Source organism: Dryobates pubescens, chromosome 9 (genome assembly GCF_014839835.1).
Source record: "Dryobates pubescens isolate bDryPub1 chromosome 9, bDryPub1.pri, whole genome shotgun sequence".
NCBI lineage: Eukaryota > Metazoa > Chordata > Aves > Piciformes > Picidae > Dryobates > Dryobates pubescens.
The window spans coordinates 22,191,121-22,210,464 of NC_071620.1; the positions used below are offsets into that span (position 1 = coordinate 22,191,121).

Below are 19,344 nucleotides of genomic sequence, written 5' to 3' on the forward strand. Positions count from 1 at the left end.
AAGCAATATGCTTCCTCAAAGCTTCACACAGACACATTGTTTCTTTGTTTTCTTAATAAAGTATTCCTTCTCCTCTTGAGATATTTTGTAGTAGGTAATTCATAGTAAGTACTTGTTTTACAACAGCAAACTGCCTTCTCCAAACCCATGCTAGTCAACTCAGTACAACATTTTCTTCAGCCTAGAGTGCAGCACTTTGCTGCTTCTGTGATCTTTTTACCTCCTTGCTATTGTTTTGGGAACAGGAGGCTGCAGAGCAAGGATGTGCTTTGTTGCATGTTTCCCATGGGAACTCACAGGGCTTTGTGCAACACCCAAGCAAGCACCAGATGTAGCGAAGCATGGATTTATTTTTTTAATTGTTACTACTTTTCACATAAAAAAGAACACAAAACGTGGAGCCATTTCCACCTGCTTCCCTCCCTTAAGATGAGAAAAGCTTTCTCTGAAAACACATTCATTCTATATGCCAAGCACACCATGAGAAAATGTGGGTTTAAAATTAAAGGAAGTCTAAATTAGTAAAATAAAGCATGGAGGTTTTTAAACAAAACAAAATAAAACCTAATGTTTTTATCTTTCCAGCTATGCATCCCCACTATGTTCTCCAGTTAAAAATTCATCAAATTAAAGGAGATTAATCCTGCTGCTTTCTTTTTTACAGGAGTCACACACTCCTTTTTTTATGGACTCATCACACTGTTTCCAGTTTCTGCCATTCCTTGTTGAATATGCCTACTACTACATTACTCCCTCTTAGATCTAAATCTTATGTGTTGCAGAGTACAATCCTTGAAAAGAAAATCTCACTTAGCTGGATCTGTGACACTTGTTTTAAGAGTTTATTCAGACACTTCTATCTGTGACTTTACGTTTTCCACTATGGCATGGAACTATATTCTAACCACAGTAACAAGGCAGCAATGAGTATTATTTTAAAAAGTAACAAACAGTAGGCCAACTGTAGTGCAAAACTGCAGAAATTATTTTGATGGTATGTACAGTCTATAGGGATTCTCCACTTCTTCAAAAGAACTGGGAAACATACAACAGTGAGTGTTATGTCCTGCAGAAATGGAGAAGAAAACCAATTTTAAAATAAACAAAGCAAGAGGGAAAAAAATTAGCTGCCATAATGCAATTCTCTGAACAGGCCTCTGAATGTCCTTGGTTCCTCTTCAGTGAGCAGGAGCCTTGCTTTAGCAAAAGATTTGAAGATCTTCAACACAAAATTACCTAAAGCATGTTTCCCGGATATTGATCCAATCATGCAATTAAAATGGGATACAAATGCCCTTGGTGGATTAGTATTTAGGAAGTACAGATATTCAACAACACAGTGTGAAGTCCTTAATGCTTACAAAATTCAGTCACACACTTTGCAATTTAAAGAAATTTTAATATATGAAAATAGTATTGTATATTTGTCAGTCTGCAAAAAACAAACTGCATTCACTTCAAGTTTTTCCTTACAAGTGAGACAACACAGACAATTATAATTTATGTAATATTTTATAACCATAAGAAAGAGATTATCATTAAGTTAATTTTAATTTGGTGGTTTGCAAGTACTTGCCAATATAATTTTATTTTCTCCCTAGTTTTTCTTTTATAGCAAGCATAAATAAAGCTTTTTCATATACTGTAGCAGGCTTGTCCTTTACAACATATCTACTTTCCCATTCACAGAAATTAAGCCTTATATCCAGCAACACATAACTATGCAAAACTTAAATGAACTCCATTCAGTACATTCAGTTCCCAAAGCAGTGACATAAATGATTAACTTCCACAGCCACATGGAATGCTGTAAGGTATTCTGAGGCAAAGACCTTTACTGCACAGATGTCGTGACCACAACTTCAGCTGTGTAAAAGCCTTCTGCTGCTGTTAAGCAAAGATGGATATTTCATACTTTTCCAAGACTTTTCTTAATGAAATACCCCACTAACTTCTGTGGTCTCTGCTGATACTCCACAAGTACATCATGTGAGCTGGTAATCTGATCCCCTTCCAGTCGGTTCAGAAGAGTGACACACACTACGGCAGCTAGAAATTAGAAGACAGCATTAGCTAGCAATGACATTCTGGAACTTTTACAGTCCAGTTCTACAGTTTGAACAAACAGCTAGAAGATTAGTAATAGGAGAAAATAAATCCCCAAAAAGGGTGCATAGTACCATAAAATGCTAGGGGACTAGCATGCTATGGAGGATATGAAAAAAAGGTATGGATATTTTAAGACAAGCGATAGCTACATTAAAAAAGCAAGAGGTCTTGGATATCTGCATTACTGTTATATCATGATTCTTATGTTCTTTCTGTATAGCAATTGTATTTCACAAGCACCCAGGAGTTGACTGGTAGGAAGTGAGCACTATTCTGGACACTATTCTAGCAGATGTAGTTACCTTCCTCAAGCATCTACCCTACCCCCAATGCAAATCTCTGCTGAAATCCCATCTCTTGGGAAGCATCAGATGAGCTGTTTTGACATTCATGGATGGGGAGCACAGCAAACACATGAGGCTCTCGTGGATCATCTCAGGCAATCTCTGATTGCCTTTCGGTAATCAGACTCCCAAAGGTGAAATCCCTCCTTTTACTCAAACTGAACTCTGCCATCATTCTTCTGTACCACCTGTGGCAACCTTCAGAGCACAAGTACTAATATATGTTACAGACTACATGGTAGAGACAGCAAAAGCAACCAGGTGTAGTGATAGCATGGGCTGGGTTTCTAACCACTCTGAAGTCATTATGAATTGAGGCTGTTTGATATAACTGCCAGTCTTTTTTGCTTCTGTGTCTCCATTTCATCTTCTTTGAGTTTAAGACAGATTGAGAAACCTAGGACTTTCAAATTGGTAAATTCCATGCCAAGGTGAGAGAGTATACTTAACATAGCAAGTAGAAAGGCACTACGTTACATTATTCATAATCACATATTGCTTCTTCTAATATAAATTACTTATCATGTATAAAAATTAAAAAGTAATTTTATAATTATTCATGATACTACTTAAAATCTTTATTTTGGAATTAAAGCTGTAGGTCACACAAAATACATCTTTTTTTTATTCGATATGGAAGTATAGAAAGTGATTATAGTTTTATGTGTGTGAGAATAATGATTGATTAAATTAGCCAGTTGCTTCCTGTAAACTTCAAAAATTAACTAAAGAAAATAAATTAATGCTATAAGGTAATTAGATACTTTAATGCTTTATGTGCTTGCCATGGACTGGAACAGCACACAACAGGACTAAACTATGTAAGAACTATGTGACAAAGTTTGGATATATTTTTAATGTGTATGACACAAATCAAACTCTCACAGCAGCAGAACTTTAACCTTCTGCACATAAACCCCTGAGTTTTGGTATGTTAACCCATTTGCAGTTTTTACCAGAAACCTCCTGCAATGAAGAAAACTTCCTACAGCTCAAAAAAGTGACTTTGTTAATTTACCTTTGACACCGCTGAGATTACACATTGCAGCAAATACAGAAGACTCCATCTCTATGTTTCTGACACCAGAATCATAAGCTTCCTTCAAATATTGCAGTTTCTCTTCTTCATTATATGAGCAGATTGCACCATCCAGCCTACCCTGTCCTATAAAATAATTTTGCAAACATTTCAGTGATTAAGTCACAGAACAAATTCTATTTCTGGAACACCTAATTATTGAAGTTTGCCCTATACAGTATCCAGCTGTACACCTTACTTCACATGCAAGACAAGTAAGACAAAGTGATTTTTAACTATTGCTAAAACTTCCATAGTACTTGTATTTTCTATAATGTGAATCACAATAATTTAATTGGTCTTCTGCAGCTTAAATTCTCAAATTCATAAACAGGAAAAATATAAGTAAGTTCTCGCATGTGGAGCATGTGTCAAAATTCAGCAACAAACTTTAAGCTGCATGAAAGTGCTGCATTTTTTTCTGTGTTTAATCATTGTCTAGAAAAACTGCCAGGCTTGAAAATGCCTTCCTGATGCTACCTTAAAAGGATGAACACTTGATTACTAACAGACTCTCTAAGGTAAGAGATTAAGAGTCTCTTAAGTTAACTAGGTAATACTATTACCATTTTTTAGAAAATTAGTTTATTCAAATTAATCAAGACTAACATCTATACATAAAATGGCAGCAGGACATGTACAGTGTTTTACTTTTTTTTATTTTCAGGAGATGTACTCCTAAATTAATACCCTCAAGCCTGTTCTCAGTTTTTGTTGTATGAGATAAAAACATTTCGGACAGCTTGCACCTATGATTGATGTCTGAGGAGACACATCAACTAACAGCTTTGGACCAAGCTTGAATACTATTATGAAGACCTCTGCATTGCACCCTCTGTCAGCTATCCAGTAACAGCTACAGAAAGTAGTATCAGGTGCCACCTTCATTCTTTTCCTGCAAGACCTGAAAAATGTTTGTGAATAGACTTGGGAGATCAGAAAAGCCCCTGAATGTCTATCCAAAGTAAGCCTTGGCAGTTTGCTTCTCCTATGCAGAAGTATTACCTGATCACCATTTTGATCAAAATGTGCATGGGAAACAAATTCCAGCAGTTCTTTTAGAAAAGAATTACTTTAAATACTTAACCAGTGGAGGGGGGACCAAAAGCAAAACCCTCCCATCCACCAATGATTCTCACTCTAATCCTCTAGAATACCTCAGTAAATCACAGAGATTTTTGTGACAATCTTATTAACTGACAATTACATGAAAAGTCTATAATAGATTATATGTGTCTCAGAAATCTATTTGTTCTGAGGGGGAAATAAACCTGCACAAAATTAACACAGGTTCAACGAAGCAAACTGGTAAGTACAATACCTGATTTTACAGATATGCAAAAGCAGCTAATTATGGTTGATAAGACAAAACACAGAAGGTGTTGTTTGGTGAACTGAAAACTTAATGTCAAAATATTATTCAATATTTATCTGTGGCTGCTTACCAATACTCTCATTAGTTTGTTGCCAGCCTTACCTTCATAGAAATCCAAAGTGCACATAGTGTTTCCAATGACTGTATTGAATTGGTTGATTTCTTTACTGCACTGCATCAGTTCCTTAGCTAGCTGTTCATCTAGGTTTGTACTGCGAACCACAGTCTCTCCCAAAATAACCTGTTCAAACTGAGGTTTGAAGGTGGCATCTACAGATTGTCTAGTTATAACCACTGAGCCTGGCTCCAGACCTGCAGCAAAAAGAAACAGCTATAGCTTCGCAATATAGTTAATGCTTTATTTCCACGTGCTGACCTAATCCCGCTTCTCTTAAAGGTGGCAATTATGCCCTTGAATTCACCAATAGATTTTTTTTGTCCATGCCTAGCTGCTTCATTTTATCATTTTTGAGATATTTTTTCTCTTTTCACCATACATTCTTTCTTATCTCATACTTTCCATACAGGATAGGAGTGTCTTTCTCCTCATGTTAGTTCTCCAAAGTGCCTTTTCTGCATCCAGAAGCAGATACTGCATTTTCCTTCAAAATTCTGAAAGCAAAATTTTTCATCTTCTGCAGAAAATTGTTCTGAACATCAGTCACTTGCAGAGAGATGCATTTTTTCCCCTACAAAGATGCTTTCATTTGAAGTAAAAAAGAAATCAAGAGGGGAAATACCTATTCCACCAGAGGTCCCAATGCGAATCATGGTTATGTTGGAACACTTGGCATGATACAACAGTTTGATCAGCTCATGCAACATGATTGAAATAGAAGGAATGCCCATACCATGCTGAAACAAAAGCAGAATTTAATATTGAACAGTCACATAGACAACACAAAACATACACAGAAGAAGAAGCTGGACAATATCTCCTGATATTTTTTCACAAAGGTCACCTAACTCACTCCCACAAAACCCCTAACCTATGGACCTACTGAAAGGTCACTGCAGATTCACAGAAAGGTTCCCACTGGCTTCGGTAGACTATGGATGAAGTGCAGTTTCTAAAAATTGTGAATTATAAAATATTTACATTCTCAAAAGTATATGCAGTGTCTTTTCCTAAGAGCTGACAGATGCATTTCATCGCTGAACTTTTCTTAAACACAAGAAAAACCATTCTAACAGCTGGTAGCCAGGAGGAGGTTGGTCTCTTCTCCCAGGCAACCAGCACCAGAACAAGAGGACACAGTCTCAAACTGTGCCAGGACAAGTTTAGGCTCAGGGTAAGGAGAAAGTTCTTCACAGAGAGAGCTGTTGGCCATTGGAATGGGCTGCCCAGGGAGGTGGTGGAGTCATCATCCCTGGAGATGTTCAGAAAAGGATTGGACGTGGCACTTGAAACCATGGTTTAGAAATCATGAGGTCTTGGGTGACAGGTTGGACTTGATGATCTTTGAGGTCTTTTCCAACCCTATTGATTCTATGAATCTGTAAGTGCTAGTGAATAGTTTTGGTTTTTTTCCAAACAGGGACATTGCGGTTTAGACACAAAGCTCAGCAAATACAAGTCCATTTTAGCTTCCATCCATGATAATGTGATGAGTACAGGTCAAAAGGATGGGTGCAAAATGATACTACAGTTATGCAATTAAGTATGTAAAAAAATAAAGGTATACATTTTTTAGATGTCTACATGAGTTGGCAGTACAAATACCATGGAATGCTACTCTTAAGCTACGTGGGCACATTTGACAATGCTACTGCAGACATTTAGCTCTGGATGTGATACAGACATTTTTCTAATACTCCACATGCATCATGTGACTTTTTTCCCCTATTATTCAGGATACAGAACAGGGACAAAACAAAAGTAAGTTGCTCAAAAAGTTTGTAAGACTATTCCTGCAACGCCGCAGTGGTACAGTCAGGAAAAAGGAGGTGAGAAAGGAATGACAGTCTCAGAGATTTAACTTCTTACAAGAAAGGGCTAAAAAGGAATTCTCGATTAGCTCACTGCTGTTATTCTGAGCATGGCTGATAAAAAGTTTAAAACCTGACTCCATCTATTTTGAAGTGTTTAAAAGACATTTTCATTCATATTTTTTGCTTTGAACAGCATGACTGAAATGTGTCCTGTACCTGGTAAGAGAGGTACTTACACTGACTGACAAAACAGGTCCCACTTTGTACATTGCATAACGGTCAGTTCCCGCACAGATGTTAGGATAGTCACAACCAGGGCTCCCAAGTCCCAGTTCTTCAGCTATGTAGGCAATAAAAGCTTTCATCCGTGAAGCACTTCCTCCAACACATACAAACTGAGGTGGACAGTATTCAACAAAGAATCAGTTGCATTATACAGTATATTGAAGAATATGCAAAGACCTTCAGCTAACACAAAGCCATTCCCAGATGTGATTTTTCTCATGATCATTGTAACAGGCCAAGAAAAACTACAGAAAAAAGCCTCACCCTTCCATATAGCACTCAAATGTCTTCATCTTGTTTAAAGTAGCGAAAGACAGGTATTGGCTTGAACGCTCCCCAAAAAGAGAGTTCTATGTGAATAGGACTGTAACATTTCCCTTTTTAATGGATGAAAAGGCATGGTCAGAAACAATTATCCCTAGATATTGAAAGTGACCTGATCACACAAAATCCTATCCTCTTTCCATTAATTGCTCGGTCGGTTGTATGCCAACACTTTTAGTCTTAATTTCCAGGCAGCTGCACTTTATCTGCAGAAAAGCTTAGGCCTGCTGAATGAAACATCTTACCTTTACATCCCCAAACAATGCTGGAAAATCATGGGTACCAGTCCCGAGAGCAAAATGGTACAGGATATCTTCTTTCATTTTCTCCAAGTGAGGGTTGTGGAGCTGGATAAAATTCTCTCTGCCAGGACAGCAGTGTCATGAAACATAGTGAGTACACACAAATCCTTACATTGAACAGATGTTTATTTACCTTATTTTTGTTCCACATACATTATTTTATATTCATGACTGCTTTATGTCTTATAATAAATCACATATACTTAACAGTCCATCCATTGCACAGGATAAAATTACTGAAGAAAGGCCCAAATGGTAGGATGTATTTGCAGCACTGCAATATTTAGTTTAAACAATATTAAAGTTGTGAACCAGGACAGGATTTTTCAGTGAGCAGATCAATTGGAGAAGGACCAGGGAATCTTCAGTAGGCCACTTTACTACATAGACAATTTATATCAAAGCTGAAAAGCAAACCTAACCTCTATGTTTTGACCGATCTTCTAGCCACCTGGGAGAGGTGGGAAGATTCAGGCTTCATAGAGAAGTCCAAAGGAGATGCCTGGCAATTTGGCTCACTGTAACTCTGTGTCATATATGGCATGAGACTGGTAATGAGTACACAGGATCTGAAATGGAAAGAGGCAAATGGAAATCTGAAGCAAAGATAAAACCATGGAAGGGAATGAAATATATATATATAAGAAAAAGGGAAACAGAGGAAGAGGTAAAAAGAATGCACTTCCTCTTAAGCTGTTTAAGTGACATAGCTTAGAAAAAATCTTTCTGAAGAAACAGGAAAAGACAAGGCAAAGAAGAGAAACTGAGCTACTTAGCATGTGGGATTCCCCTCCTGGAAAATTTGGTAGTGGACTAAGCAAGCTGAATAATTCATTAAATGTCTGCCTTCTGTGCTTCATGTTTGAAGTTCAATTGAAACAGGTAGGAAAGACTATTCAGTAATCACGACCTTAAGCAAAATAATGGCCAATACTTCAAAGTACTCTCTGAGAGATGAAAGCAAGCAATACATATTTTCCAGACACAGGAAGATGACTTAAGAGCCTAATGAAGGTTCACTGCAGTCACAGCATGGCTCAGCAAATTCAAACTGCTTTGTCAACAAGAGTTTGCCTGGACTTTATGCAAAAAATTAGTATGACTTTGCAGAAACAATTCTGAAGTCTGAACACAGATGTTTAGCACTATTTTAGATGTCTTAGGTTATCTTCTCTTCTCTTTCTTCTAATGTCTCTCCAGAAAGGCAGGATTTATCCGCAGCTCTTATGTCTCAAGCTGGTTACCTTAAGAATCCTAAAATGGCCTAAATGCCCATACTGAGGTCATTGAACTGTTCCTTGGAAAGCAAAGAAATAGTAGCAGTCCCAATACTCTGAGTATGACAATTATTTCTGGCAACCCTCTCTCCAATATCACAATTGCTGCACAATCAAAGAAAAAGGCATTATCCCAATCCAGCCTATTTGTCCCTGTCCACCACAGATTACCACCTTCAGCAACTGGAAAAGGAACCCAACAGAGAAAGGAACCAAACAAAGGAGATGTTTCATTCATTGCTTCAGCATTAATTCCTTTATGTCTCTCATGCACTCAGTTTACCTCTCTTCATACAAATCCCACCTGAGGTGGAACCAACAGTTTTGGCTGCTGGTTCTTTTGTCCAAGAGATCTGTTTGACTCGAGGAGAAACAAGCAGGTTAATTGCCCTTCAGAAAGGCACTAACAAGCCAGGAGTTTGCCAACTCACATGAGCAGGAATTCCCCAGCTGTCTCCTCTGAATTATTCCTGCCTGGTTTTGTGTGACTCTCTACCAGTGTTTAATGGATCACACACTAAAGAAGATCAAATAACTGTCTATGCCTATGTTTATTGGAATGGCTTTTACACACAAACAGGATATGAGTTGAAATCACTTCACAATTTGTTCTCAGGAAAGTAAAAAAATATTTCCTTTGCTTTAGAAATACTAGCAATAAAAACTGCTCTTCAGGAAATAATCTGGGAAAAGGCGAGGCTCCTATAAGAAGTACAGGGAAACTCATGAGGCACTATCCTCATAGAGCCTATAGTTTCCTTTCTCAGCAGTGTCTACAGTTCACCTTTTTAATCTCTTAGACTAACAGCAACACTCTTCAACTCACTGCCTGTCTACAGCTAGGGGCTGTTACTAGCTTGTACTGGTTATCTGCCCATCCAGATCTAATTGCAGACTTGGACCCTGGGGTAAAATGGGCAATAAAAGTAAGCATATTCTATGTGTACATGGGACAAATGCCATGGATTTACAGTAGAGGCAAAGTTTGCCTGATAAAAATCTTTGGCCTGTAACTCTAAGTAGCAGACAATTTATTCCCCTCATATTGCTGTAAAGTACCTACCACTTCTGAGGGTTTAAACAAAACATGACTATCTGACAACTAAACATGCACCTACGGCTTTAATAAAGTTTAACATAAGGATTAGAGAAACAGATTGAAATATTTGCTTAAATGCTTGAAACAGGTAGGTCTGGCCATATGCAGCCAACCAAAGTCAACAACTTGCTGGATTAAAAATAAAATAAAATCATCACCTGTGCTTGGAAAAACCTGCTGTTATGATAAATGAAAATGGCTAAGACCTCACAGTTGGTGCAGTTAATGCAGATAAAGACTCCATTTGTCAAAACAATTTCCATTTAATATTTGATGTATACAATCAATATTTGTATCATAAACACTACCTTAAAGTAAATGAGCATGTAATGAGTACGAGGAAGGTAAATGTAAACTTAGACAAAATAATTCATTTCTGAATCTTACTTTGAAGACTGTTCATCATCAGGTTTCTTCTCATTTGAGACACCAGGAGCCATGTATGCTTTACCTGGAATCGTATTTCAAAAATTAAACATAAATGCATCAGTGTAGTCCCATCTGTAAAGTTAGCATCATTAACAGTGAGAGAAACCTTCTAGATAAATGACACTATAACGAATATTAAACCTCAGAAACAATTCAGCACACTACAGTTTTTACAATTGTAGCAAAATGAGCATCTCAAATTTTTTATGGCCAAGCATCATCACTGAAGCCTGAAGCAATGTTTTGGCTAACATAAATCCAATTTCACCACTACTTCTCTTCTGTGATATAAGCAACACCTGGTTCACAGGCCAAGGAAAAGTACTTCTCACAGCTAATCAACTTATCCTCTTTCTTCTATACCTCCCACAGTGACAGAAACTGCTGAACTAGTTTTATCCTTTCACCTCTGGCTCCAAAAGGTTTCTAAAGCTCACCTCTAACTGTCATACACCTGAAATCTGAGTCAAGGAAACACCTTATTCATAGTATCCTCTTCATTAAACTACTCCTACTGACCTTAAGAGCATTTGTCTGCCCCAATTTAAGTGTGAGGAAGACTAAACCAAAGCATGACTCCAAAAAAATCACATCACTCTAGTTTATCACCCACCTTTAGTATCTTATTTCCTAATCCACTCCAACCTACATCAAAAACCTCTTCCTTTCTGCATTCTCCTTCACATTTAGAGAGGCAAATGTATCACTGAGGCTTTGGTACTGACACAATGACAAAATTATAGAATGATTCACGTGTTATTATTTTCAGAAGTGACTAATTCAACATGCCAAAATTGGTCCTTTCTGAGAATGCCCTTTACAGGAAGTACTGAATCACAAAGTTTTGCTTTACCCTCCCTCCAAAGTTTCTGACAGCACATAGATTAAAACAGAGACAGGACTGTAATCCTTAAAAACCCCAAGCTTACACTACAAGGAAAAATAAATAAATCAATCTTGCAATAGAATAATACATGAATTTTGAAAGAACTGAGGAACCAAATGAAATAAACCTTAAGTCTGCTTGTTAAAAGCCACTGAAAAGTGGGAATGTGGTAAAAGGTACAAACTTGGATTCGTTTTCCACATTTAAAATATTAACCTTTATTAAACAGACCTAAATATCATATGTACCACATATACTAAATGTATACTGGAATCTATGTTCAATGCAATAAAGTATATAAGTTGCATTTAGAATCAATTTTGCGGTCCTATGGTTGTATGCATAGTTAGTTACCACAGAGTATTGCTATTATCCCATGTACAATACAGGGAAAATGTCTGATTTGTGCCAAGAAAACTATAGTGCTGTGAGTCCAAATAACGAGCTGGAAGGTAAGAAACAGCAACGTAATTTTTTGTAGCTAGATGATAAATGAATGGCTGCAAATAAACTGAAGATATTCATTCAGCTGCTGTTCTCAGTATTAGGAAATACATGATCTTTAATGGTGCTCTTAGTTCTGCGATTCCCTAAGTAACAACATACTTCAAAAAAATGAGAACAAAGTTCTGACAGTCCAAAGGTCCAAAACATCCTCTCCAACAGCACCCAACTGGAGATGCCTTGGCAGGAACAGAAAGAAGGGTGGGAACAAAAAGCTGTTTTCCCATGGCTGACCCTTCCAACAATCAGGTAGGAGCTGACAGGCTGCCAGTTAATACAAAGCCACACAACTCTCACACCGCCTAAACAAATGAAAATTTTTGTAGGTGCATCAGAAGTTTCATCAGCCTTCCTCAGCCAAACTTAAACCTGATGAATAACGTGCTCCCAGCACGGCTCGTGAAAGCGCACGGCCCTCTTCAACGTGTGTGCAAATCCTCTGACAGATGTTTTTAAACCGTGCAGAATCCATTTCCATTACAAGCTCTCATTTTATCCCTTCCCCCTGTCTTTTTTTTTTTTTTAAAGGAAAACCTCAGTTAATATTATCCTTAAGGAAAAGCTCTAGGTTGGTGTCGACCCATTATTAGAAAAACTAAAGTCACTACACAACTGATTTTTGTAACTGTGGCTTCCCTCTTGAGACTGTGCCAACTACTACGGCTCCTTCACGATGCGTATCACTTCCAGCCTACTTCCTCGACGCCGCCGACGGAGGAAGGTGCCTGTCGAATCTCCGCTCGGAAACGACGGCGCTACCCAAATACCCATCCGACGAGTCCTCTGCGTCCACGGCCCTTCACGCAGCCCGCGAGGTGCGCTCTCCCGGCCACCCATTCTCCCATCCGCCGGCACCCACGTTTCCGCCGCCCCCCCAAGCCTCAGGGGGTTTACTGCTCGGCGGGTCCCCCCGCTTGCGCCGCCGCGCTGCGCCGCGCGTCGCCTCCAGTGTGGAGGCGGTTGGTGGGACTCGGCTCTCACCTGAAGCGGCGGGAACCGCCGCTGGAAACCAAAGCGGACCTGTCGCTAGTCCCCGACAGGCTGCGGGACTCGCCGGCCAAGCCGCCTACCGGCTGTGGCGGGCGGGCAATGCCCCGCCCTGGGACGGGGCCGCAGCAACGGGCGCGGTTAACTCCTTGAGCGCCAGCGGTCGAACCGCCCGGAGTGAGAGGGCAGCTGCTAACGGTCGTTGCCACCAGGAGCGCGACCAGAGGCGCGACTACCCGCGGCGGCCGGGTCTACGGGGCGGAAACCGGCTGTTCGGCCGTGCCGCGCACGGCGCGGCAGGGCGGCGGGAGCTGCGCCTCTCGTGTGCTGCAGGCGCGAGTCTCCGTCGGTTCCTCGGGAGAGCTGAGACGTGGCTGCCGCGAGGCCGCAGGGCCATCTTACCGTGCACGTGTCGGTGCCCTGGGGCGTGCAGAGTCCGGACAGTTTGGGCAGACGTTGGTATTTATACCTGTTGCTGTAAAGGTATGTCCGCACAGACTGTCTTTAAGTGCGTTTCTTTTACCAGAACTTTGATAGTACAGCAAAAAACGTGGTGAGAGGAGGGCACAGATGACAGCTGCGAAGAAAAAAAGACTGGAATAGACCAGAACTGAACTGGACTAGCCTATGTCAGCTGGAAGGGGTTTAGAATGATCATCTAGTCCTACTGCCTGGCCAGTTCAGAGCAGACCAAGTGAAAGCATGCTGTTGAGGGTATGGTCCAAATGCCTCCTAAACTCTGACAGGCTTGGGGTATCAACCGCCTCTCTAGGAAGACAGTGTGTTGACTACCCTCTTGGCAAAGAAATGTTTTCCCATGTCAAGTTTAAATCTTCCCTCATGCAGCTTTGAACTGTTCCCACATGTCCTATCACTGTTTATCGGGCAGAAGAATTCAACACCTCACTTTCCTCTTTACCCCCTCAGGAATCTGGAGAGCAGTGAGCCATCCCTCAGCCTCCTTTTCTCAAAACTAGACAAGCCCTAAATCCTTACCTGCTCCCCACAGGACATTCCTTCCAGCCTATTCACAGCTTTGCTGCTCTCCTCTGGACACATTCAAGGATCTTCACATCCTTCTTAAATTGTGGAACTCGGAACTGCACACAACACTCAAGGTCAGGCCACACCAGTGCTGAATATAGTGTGATAATCACCTCTTTTGACCAGCAGGTTATGCAGTATTTGATGCACCCCAGCATATGACTTGCCCTCCTGCCTGCCAAGACACCTTGACCCTGCTGTCAACTGCCCCTCCCCGCTCCCAGATCCTTTTTTGTGGAGCTGCTCTCCAGCCACTCCCCTCCCAATTTATACTTCTGCTTAGTATTACTTTGTCCTAGGTGCAGGATGTGTCATTTGGACTTCTTAAATTTCATCCTGCTAATCACTGCCCAGTGCTCCAATCTATCTAGATCCCTCTGCAAGGCATCTCAACTCAAGGGAGTCAACAGCACCTTCCAGTTTGGTATCATCAGCAAACTTGCTAATAGTGCATTCAACTCTGCATCCAGATCATTGATAATTACATTGACCAGGACTAGTGCTAGAACTGAACCCTGAGGGACACCACTGGTAACCAGTTGCCAGCCAAGTGTAGCCCCATTTAGTGCAGCCCTTTGAGATCTGCCCTTCAGCCAGTTCTTTTCCCAGCATACCATGAACCTACTTATCCTGGACTTATCAAAGCGATGCCCTCATCACTTACTAGTATTTTAATATATCACCACACAGGTCTATTTTACAGTCTCCAGTTTTTAAGTACGAGATGTACACCAAACTTTAGTTCTTCCAAGACAAACTTAGTCCGACAGAATTGGTTCAAATTGGAAACCGACAAATTTTAAATGATTAAAGGATTACTATTTTCCATCGATTAGCAAGAAATCTTAACCAAAAATGAAGGGGAAAAAAAAAATCATCAAGCACTCTGTAAGCATAATTTTAATATTGATTATAAGTTGAAGACATTACATTCAGAAGTTACCATTTTAAAAATAAGTTTTCCTATGAGAACCACACTGTATTTTGTCATAGCACAAGATTTTTGTTAGAGCAACCTTCCTGATACATAACCTTCTGTACAGGAGAGTAAACAGATTGGGCACAAGACATTTCCAAGATGTATTTATTATAAAATCATATATTGGCCATTTGGAGTCAAATCTATCAATAGGCTGTCCCAAAGGACATTGTATGGAAAAATAAGAGCGGAACCTCCTACGCACAGCTGTGTTTCTACCAATGAATGGCATACAAGAGAAACTGCTCAACAAACTTAAGAAAAAATTCACCTGTTCAACTTGTTTAAGTCTCTTAACAGGTGAAATAGAAGCACAGCCTCCTAATGCATCCTCCATTTTTCTGTTCCTTGAATATTTGTCAACACTTGAAAGCTGTGGTAGTGGAGAATCCAAAATAAGCACCACAAATTTGCTCTTCAATACCTAAATTGCCAAGTTATTTTTAAATATGTATCTAGAATTCTCTTTTGAAAATATTCATGTACTCAGTATACTTGGATGTGATTCCTAAAGTGTAACTGCCATTCTGTTTGAGCTTGCCATGCAATCAGCACACAAAAAAACCCCAAAAACCCTCACTTATTGCTTTAAGGCATTCAGGTTAGAGATGGAGCACAACACAACTAAACGTTTCAGCATTTACAACAATAAGGCTGTATTTTGTACATAAGTGCCCAGCTTCTGAGTGAAAAACAAACACTGAAAACCCTTCTAGACCCAGAAGCTTCCACTGTTTTTACATGGAACTGCTGATGACATTGAAAACTGCCAGTTGCATGACTGCATTGATTCAGAAGTAAATAAAACAACATAATTACTGGGGTAAGGTGAACTTGAGCAATACATTTCTATCCTTGCATTCAGTTGGGGCTTTTTTATTTGTTACACTACTTTGATCTGGCAAACTGCATTTATGCTGTAGCTCTCAATTATTCTGAATGAAGAAACACAAATTCCAGGGTTCTCCACCTGTTCTTACAAAGAGACATCTTAGCTGTTAATATTCTAACTCATGGTATTCAAACTTGTGATCCATGACGACTCAGCTCACTGACTGCAGATCACACATCTCCTTGGCTTGACTAAGGAAAGCTAAGTATACATTAATGGCACACTAGCAAACTTCTAAGAATTTGAGGCATGTCATGCGCATATTACCTAATGGTAACAAAGGTAAACACAGCAAATTTTTACAATATGGTATACACTTTTAAAATACCTGAAAATCAGCATTATAAACACTTCTAAGAATACAGCTACAGTAAAGCAAAACAGTGCAGAGTGACCAAATTAGGATCTCCGTAGTCTTCTGTCTCTGCTTCTAACAACTGACTAAAAAAATGTCAAGTGAACTCCAATACTGAGGAAGTGTGCAAAAGTGAAGAGGATTGAGATACTAAACAACTTGAAGTAATAATGTTATGTTAGAAGCTTTGTACAGGTCTTAAAAGACAAAAGGTGACTTCACTGTAGACAATAATTATTAGAATGCTCATCTACAGGTCATCATTGTTGCAACCACACAGTAATTCCTGTTTTATGGAATAGGTTTTGAGGGCTTTGGCACAGCATGCAGCTTCAAATCTATGTGAACAGGTGATCTATAAATTTTTAAATACTTTTAAAGAGGCATGCTAGCTACTTTGGGGTTGGAGTTTTTTTGGTCATCACATTACTGTACTAAACACCTTTTAGAAAATGTTTCTAAAACATTATTTAAATGGATTCAGTACATGCTTAAGAACAAAAATCCTTCTTACTTATCAGCATTTAAAAAACCCCACTTGGCTGCTTTAACATTAAGCAATTTCACTCCAGGGAGTTTCATCATCATCTTAGTATTTCCCCTTCCTTTTATGTTTTCACCAGCAAACCATGTAACTGCAAGTCATACTTGGAGTCAGAAGATCCAAGTGAGACTGAAAAGTAGGACTCTTCTCATAGCTGCAACCTTAAAGTATGCTACAAGGGCTGTCATTCACAGAACTTTATTGTTGCTGTTTACCCCTTAACGGCCACAACACACTCAGCCCACTATTAGATTTTTTCACAGACACTACAAAGAAAAATTATAACCGTATCCAAAGACTCAAATAAAGATAGATGAATTTCCAAATAATGCATAATTTTGAAAAATTCAATTTTTTTTAATGAGAACTTCACACAGCTACTGGTGATTACTGCATTTGGCATAGAATTTCATAGTTGAAATTCTAAAGATATCAACAATTTGTCTGTTAAACATACAAAAGGAGAGGTGACAGTTTTTCTACTGATCAGATACTAATACTACATATCTGATTACAGCCCAGGCATCTCCTAGGCATTCCTCTAGCCTAGAAAAGTAGATTTCACCAAAAGCTCTGCTTTCACAGCAAAATTAATGGTTTCAATGTATCTGAACACAATCTACAATATAAATTGTAACATTAAAACAGATATGACAGTAATTTCCCTTCCCCCACTCCCTGCAATGCAGATTGATGTAAGGTTGCTTTTTATTTTTCTGGCTAACGAGTAACTGTACATTTATTTTCGTAGGTGTTAGAATAGAATAGAATAAGCCAGGTTGGAAGAGACCTTCAAGATCATCACGTCCAACCCATCAACCAATCCAACGCACTTAATCAACTAAACCATGGCACCAAGCACCCCATCAACTCTCCTCCTGAACACCTCCAATGATGGTGACTCCACCACCTCCCCAGGCAGCCCATTCCAATGGGCAATCACTCTCTCTGTATAGAACTTCTTCCTAACATCCAGCCTTCTTCTATTTTTGTAATACAACTCACACTGTTGAACTGTTGGTTGGAATTTACAGCAAAGATGGACTCAGATGCTGGGTCTAACAACGTCAACAGCAAAAATTCCACAAACTTTCATTGAAAATTTTGAGGGTTTGGATTAGCCATAGATTTACCTATTTCAAATCAACACTCACATCGAAGTTTAAAGAAAAGAACTGCTAAGCCCAATGCATTAAACATTCTATTCAAAGACATATATATTCAGTGATGCATTTTAAAAATTTTCAGTTCTTGGATTCCAAGGTGTACAATGTACTAAAGCAAATCTGAAAAGGAAACTAAAAATTAGCATTTTACTTATTAAAAACACTTAACTTCTGATTCTATTAGCAAAAAGATCTTACTGAAATTGCATCCAATTTCTAATGGGCTTTATAAAAAATATTTAACTATTCAGAAGATTTCAAGGATGTATCCTAATTCAAGTAGGTAAAAGAGCAAGTGTCAATATATCAGTAGATGTAACATTTTCAAAATATCAAAATAATCTATATGCATTGCTGTTTCGAAGTACAAACTGTCTTGGTGGTGTGAATAAATATGGAGATCTAGCACATAATATTTTTGTTACAGACAAAATTTCAGGATAAATACAATTCTTATTTGACAGCTGAAAGTGCAGACACCATGTATAGCTTAGCCTACACTACTGTTACCCAATTATTCATGTTCTATATAACAAAGCATAACAGGAAATGCCACCAGGACTTAATTTCATTATGTGTCTCAACACTATGACTGATCAATCATCTAGTTCTTGTGCAGCAGACATAGCATAGAATTGTCTTAGAAAGCAAAATATGTGGCCTAAATAAATGTGCTTTGGGACTAAGAAGCCATCTTTCCAGTGGAGATTTGATTTTTTGTGTTCATAGTTCAATTCCTTTTGTTTACATTTAATCCTATACCATACAGTCCTCCTCCACCTTTCTTTGTGACCTATATGTCATGAGTATAGCTGTAGTTAGATGAAGAATCTTGTCGGTTTGGACACATCGATATCATGTCTGCATCTAGTCAAATCAATAGCAATAAGGTAACCCTATTTGGCAACAACAAAGCAGCACCACTCTGATGTATGAGAAAACTTCAGATTTGCTTTATTTTGTTTATTAAGAAAAAGTCTTGGAATACGCACTGACAGCTGTTGCCTAATCTTTACAATTTGCTTAAGTTCAGACTGAAGTTCATCCATATTATAAACCAAATGAACTTCTCAGTCAGGGTGAGTTCAATTATTGAAAGAAATCTAAAAAACATGTAAATAGTGGGCTATAAAAGCCATATAAAGCTTTATTTTCCCCAATAGTCTTTTAAGTTAGTTATTACATCCATGAAGCAGTGGCTTTGAGTTGCTGCTTGCAGGTGCTGATTCAGATCATGATGGCTCTGAATCTGCAATGAGAAAAGGTTAAAGTTTATAGGATAACTTCAGCTATAAGAATGAAATGGTCAACTAGAATTTTCAGTTTCTCTCTCACATCAAAATGCGTACATTTCATTTCTACTTTTCATTTTTAGCCATCAAGTTAGACAAGTTACTTACAAAGTTTGCAGTATGATGCAAATCTATAGCCCA

General features: G+C 38.8%; 1 protein-coding gene across 1 annotated transcript; it reads right to left on the bottom strand.

Moving 5' to 3' along the window:
* Nucleotides 1-1,520: 1,520 nt before the first annotated feature.
* Nucleotides 1,521-13,024, bottom strand: UPP1 (uridine phosphorylase 1). The gene is made up of 8 exons (XM_009906562.2): nucleotides 12,926-13,024; nucleotides 10,513-10,576; nucleotides 7,693-7,810; nucleotides 7,075-7,233; nucleotides 5,647-5,761; nucleotides 5,009-5,218; nucleotides 3,472-3,618; nucleotides 1,521-2,049 (listed from the first exon to the last, which is right to left on the bottom strand). Exons 2-8 carry the CDS (start codon nucleotides 10,563-10,565, stop codon nucleotides 1,910-1,912), a joined length of 942 nt encoding a protein of 313 aa, XP_009904864.1. The 5' UTR covers nucleotides 10,566-10,576; nucleotides 12,926-13,024; the 3' UTR covers nucleotides 1,521-1,909.
* Nucleotides 13,025-19,344: the final 6,320 nt, after the last annotated feature.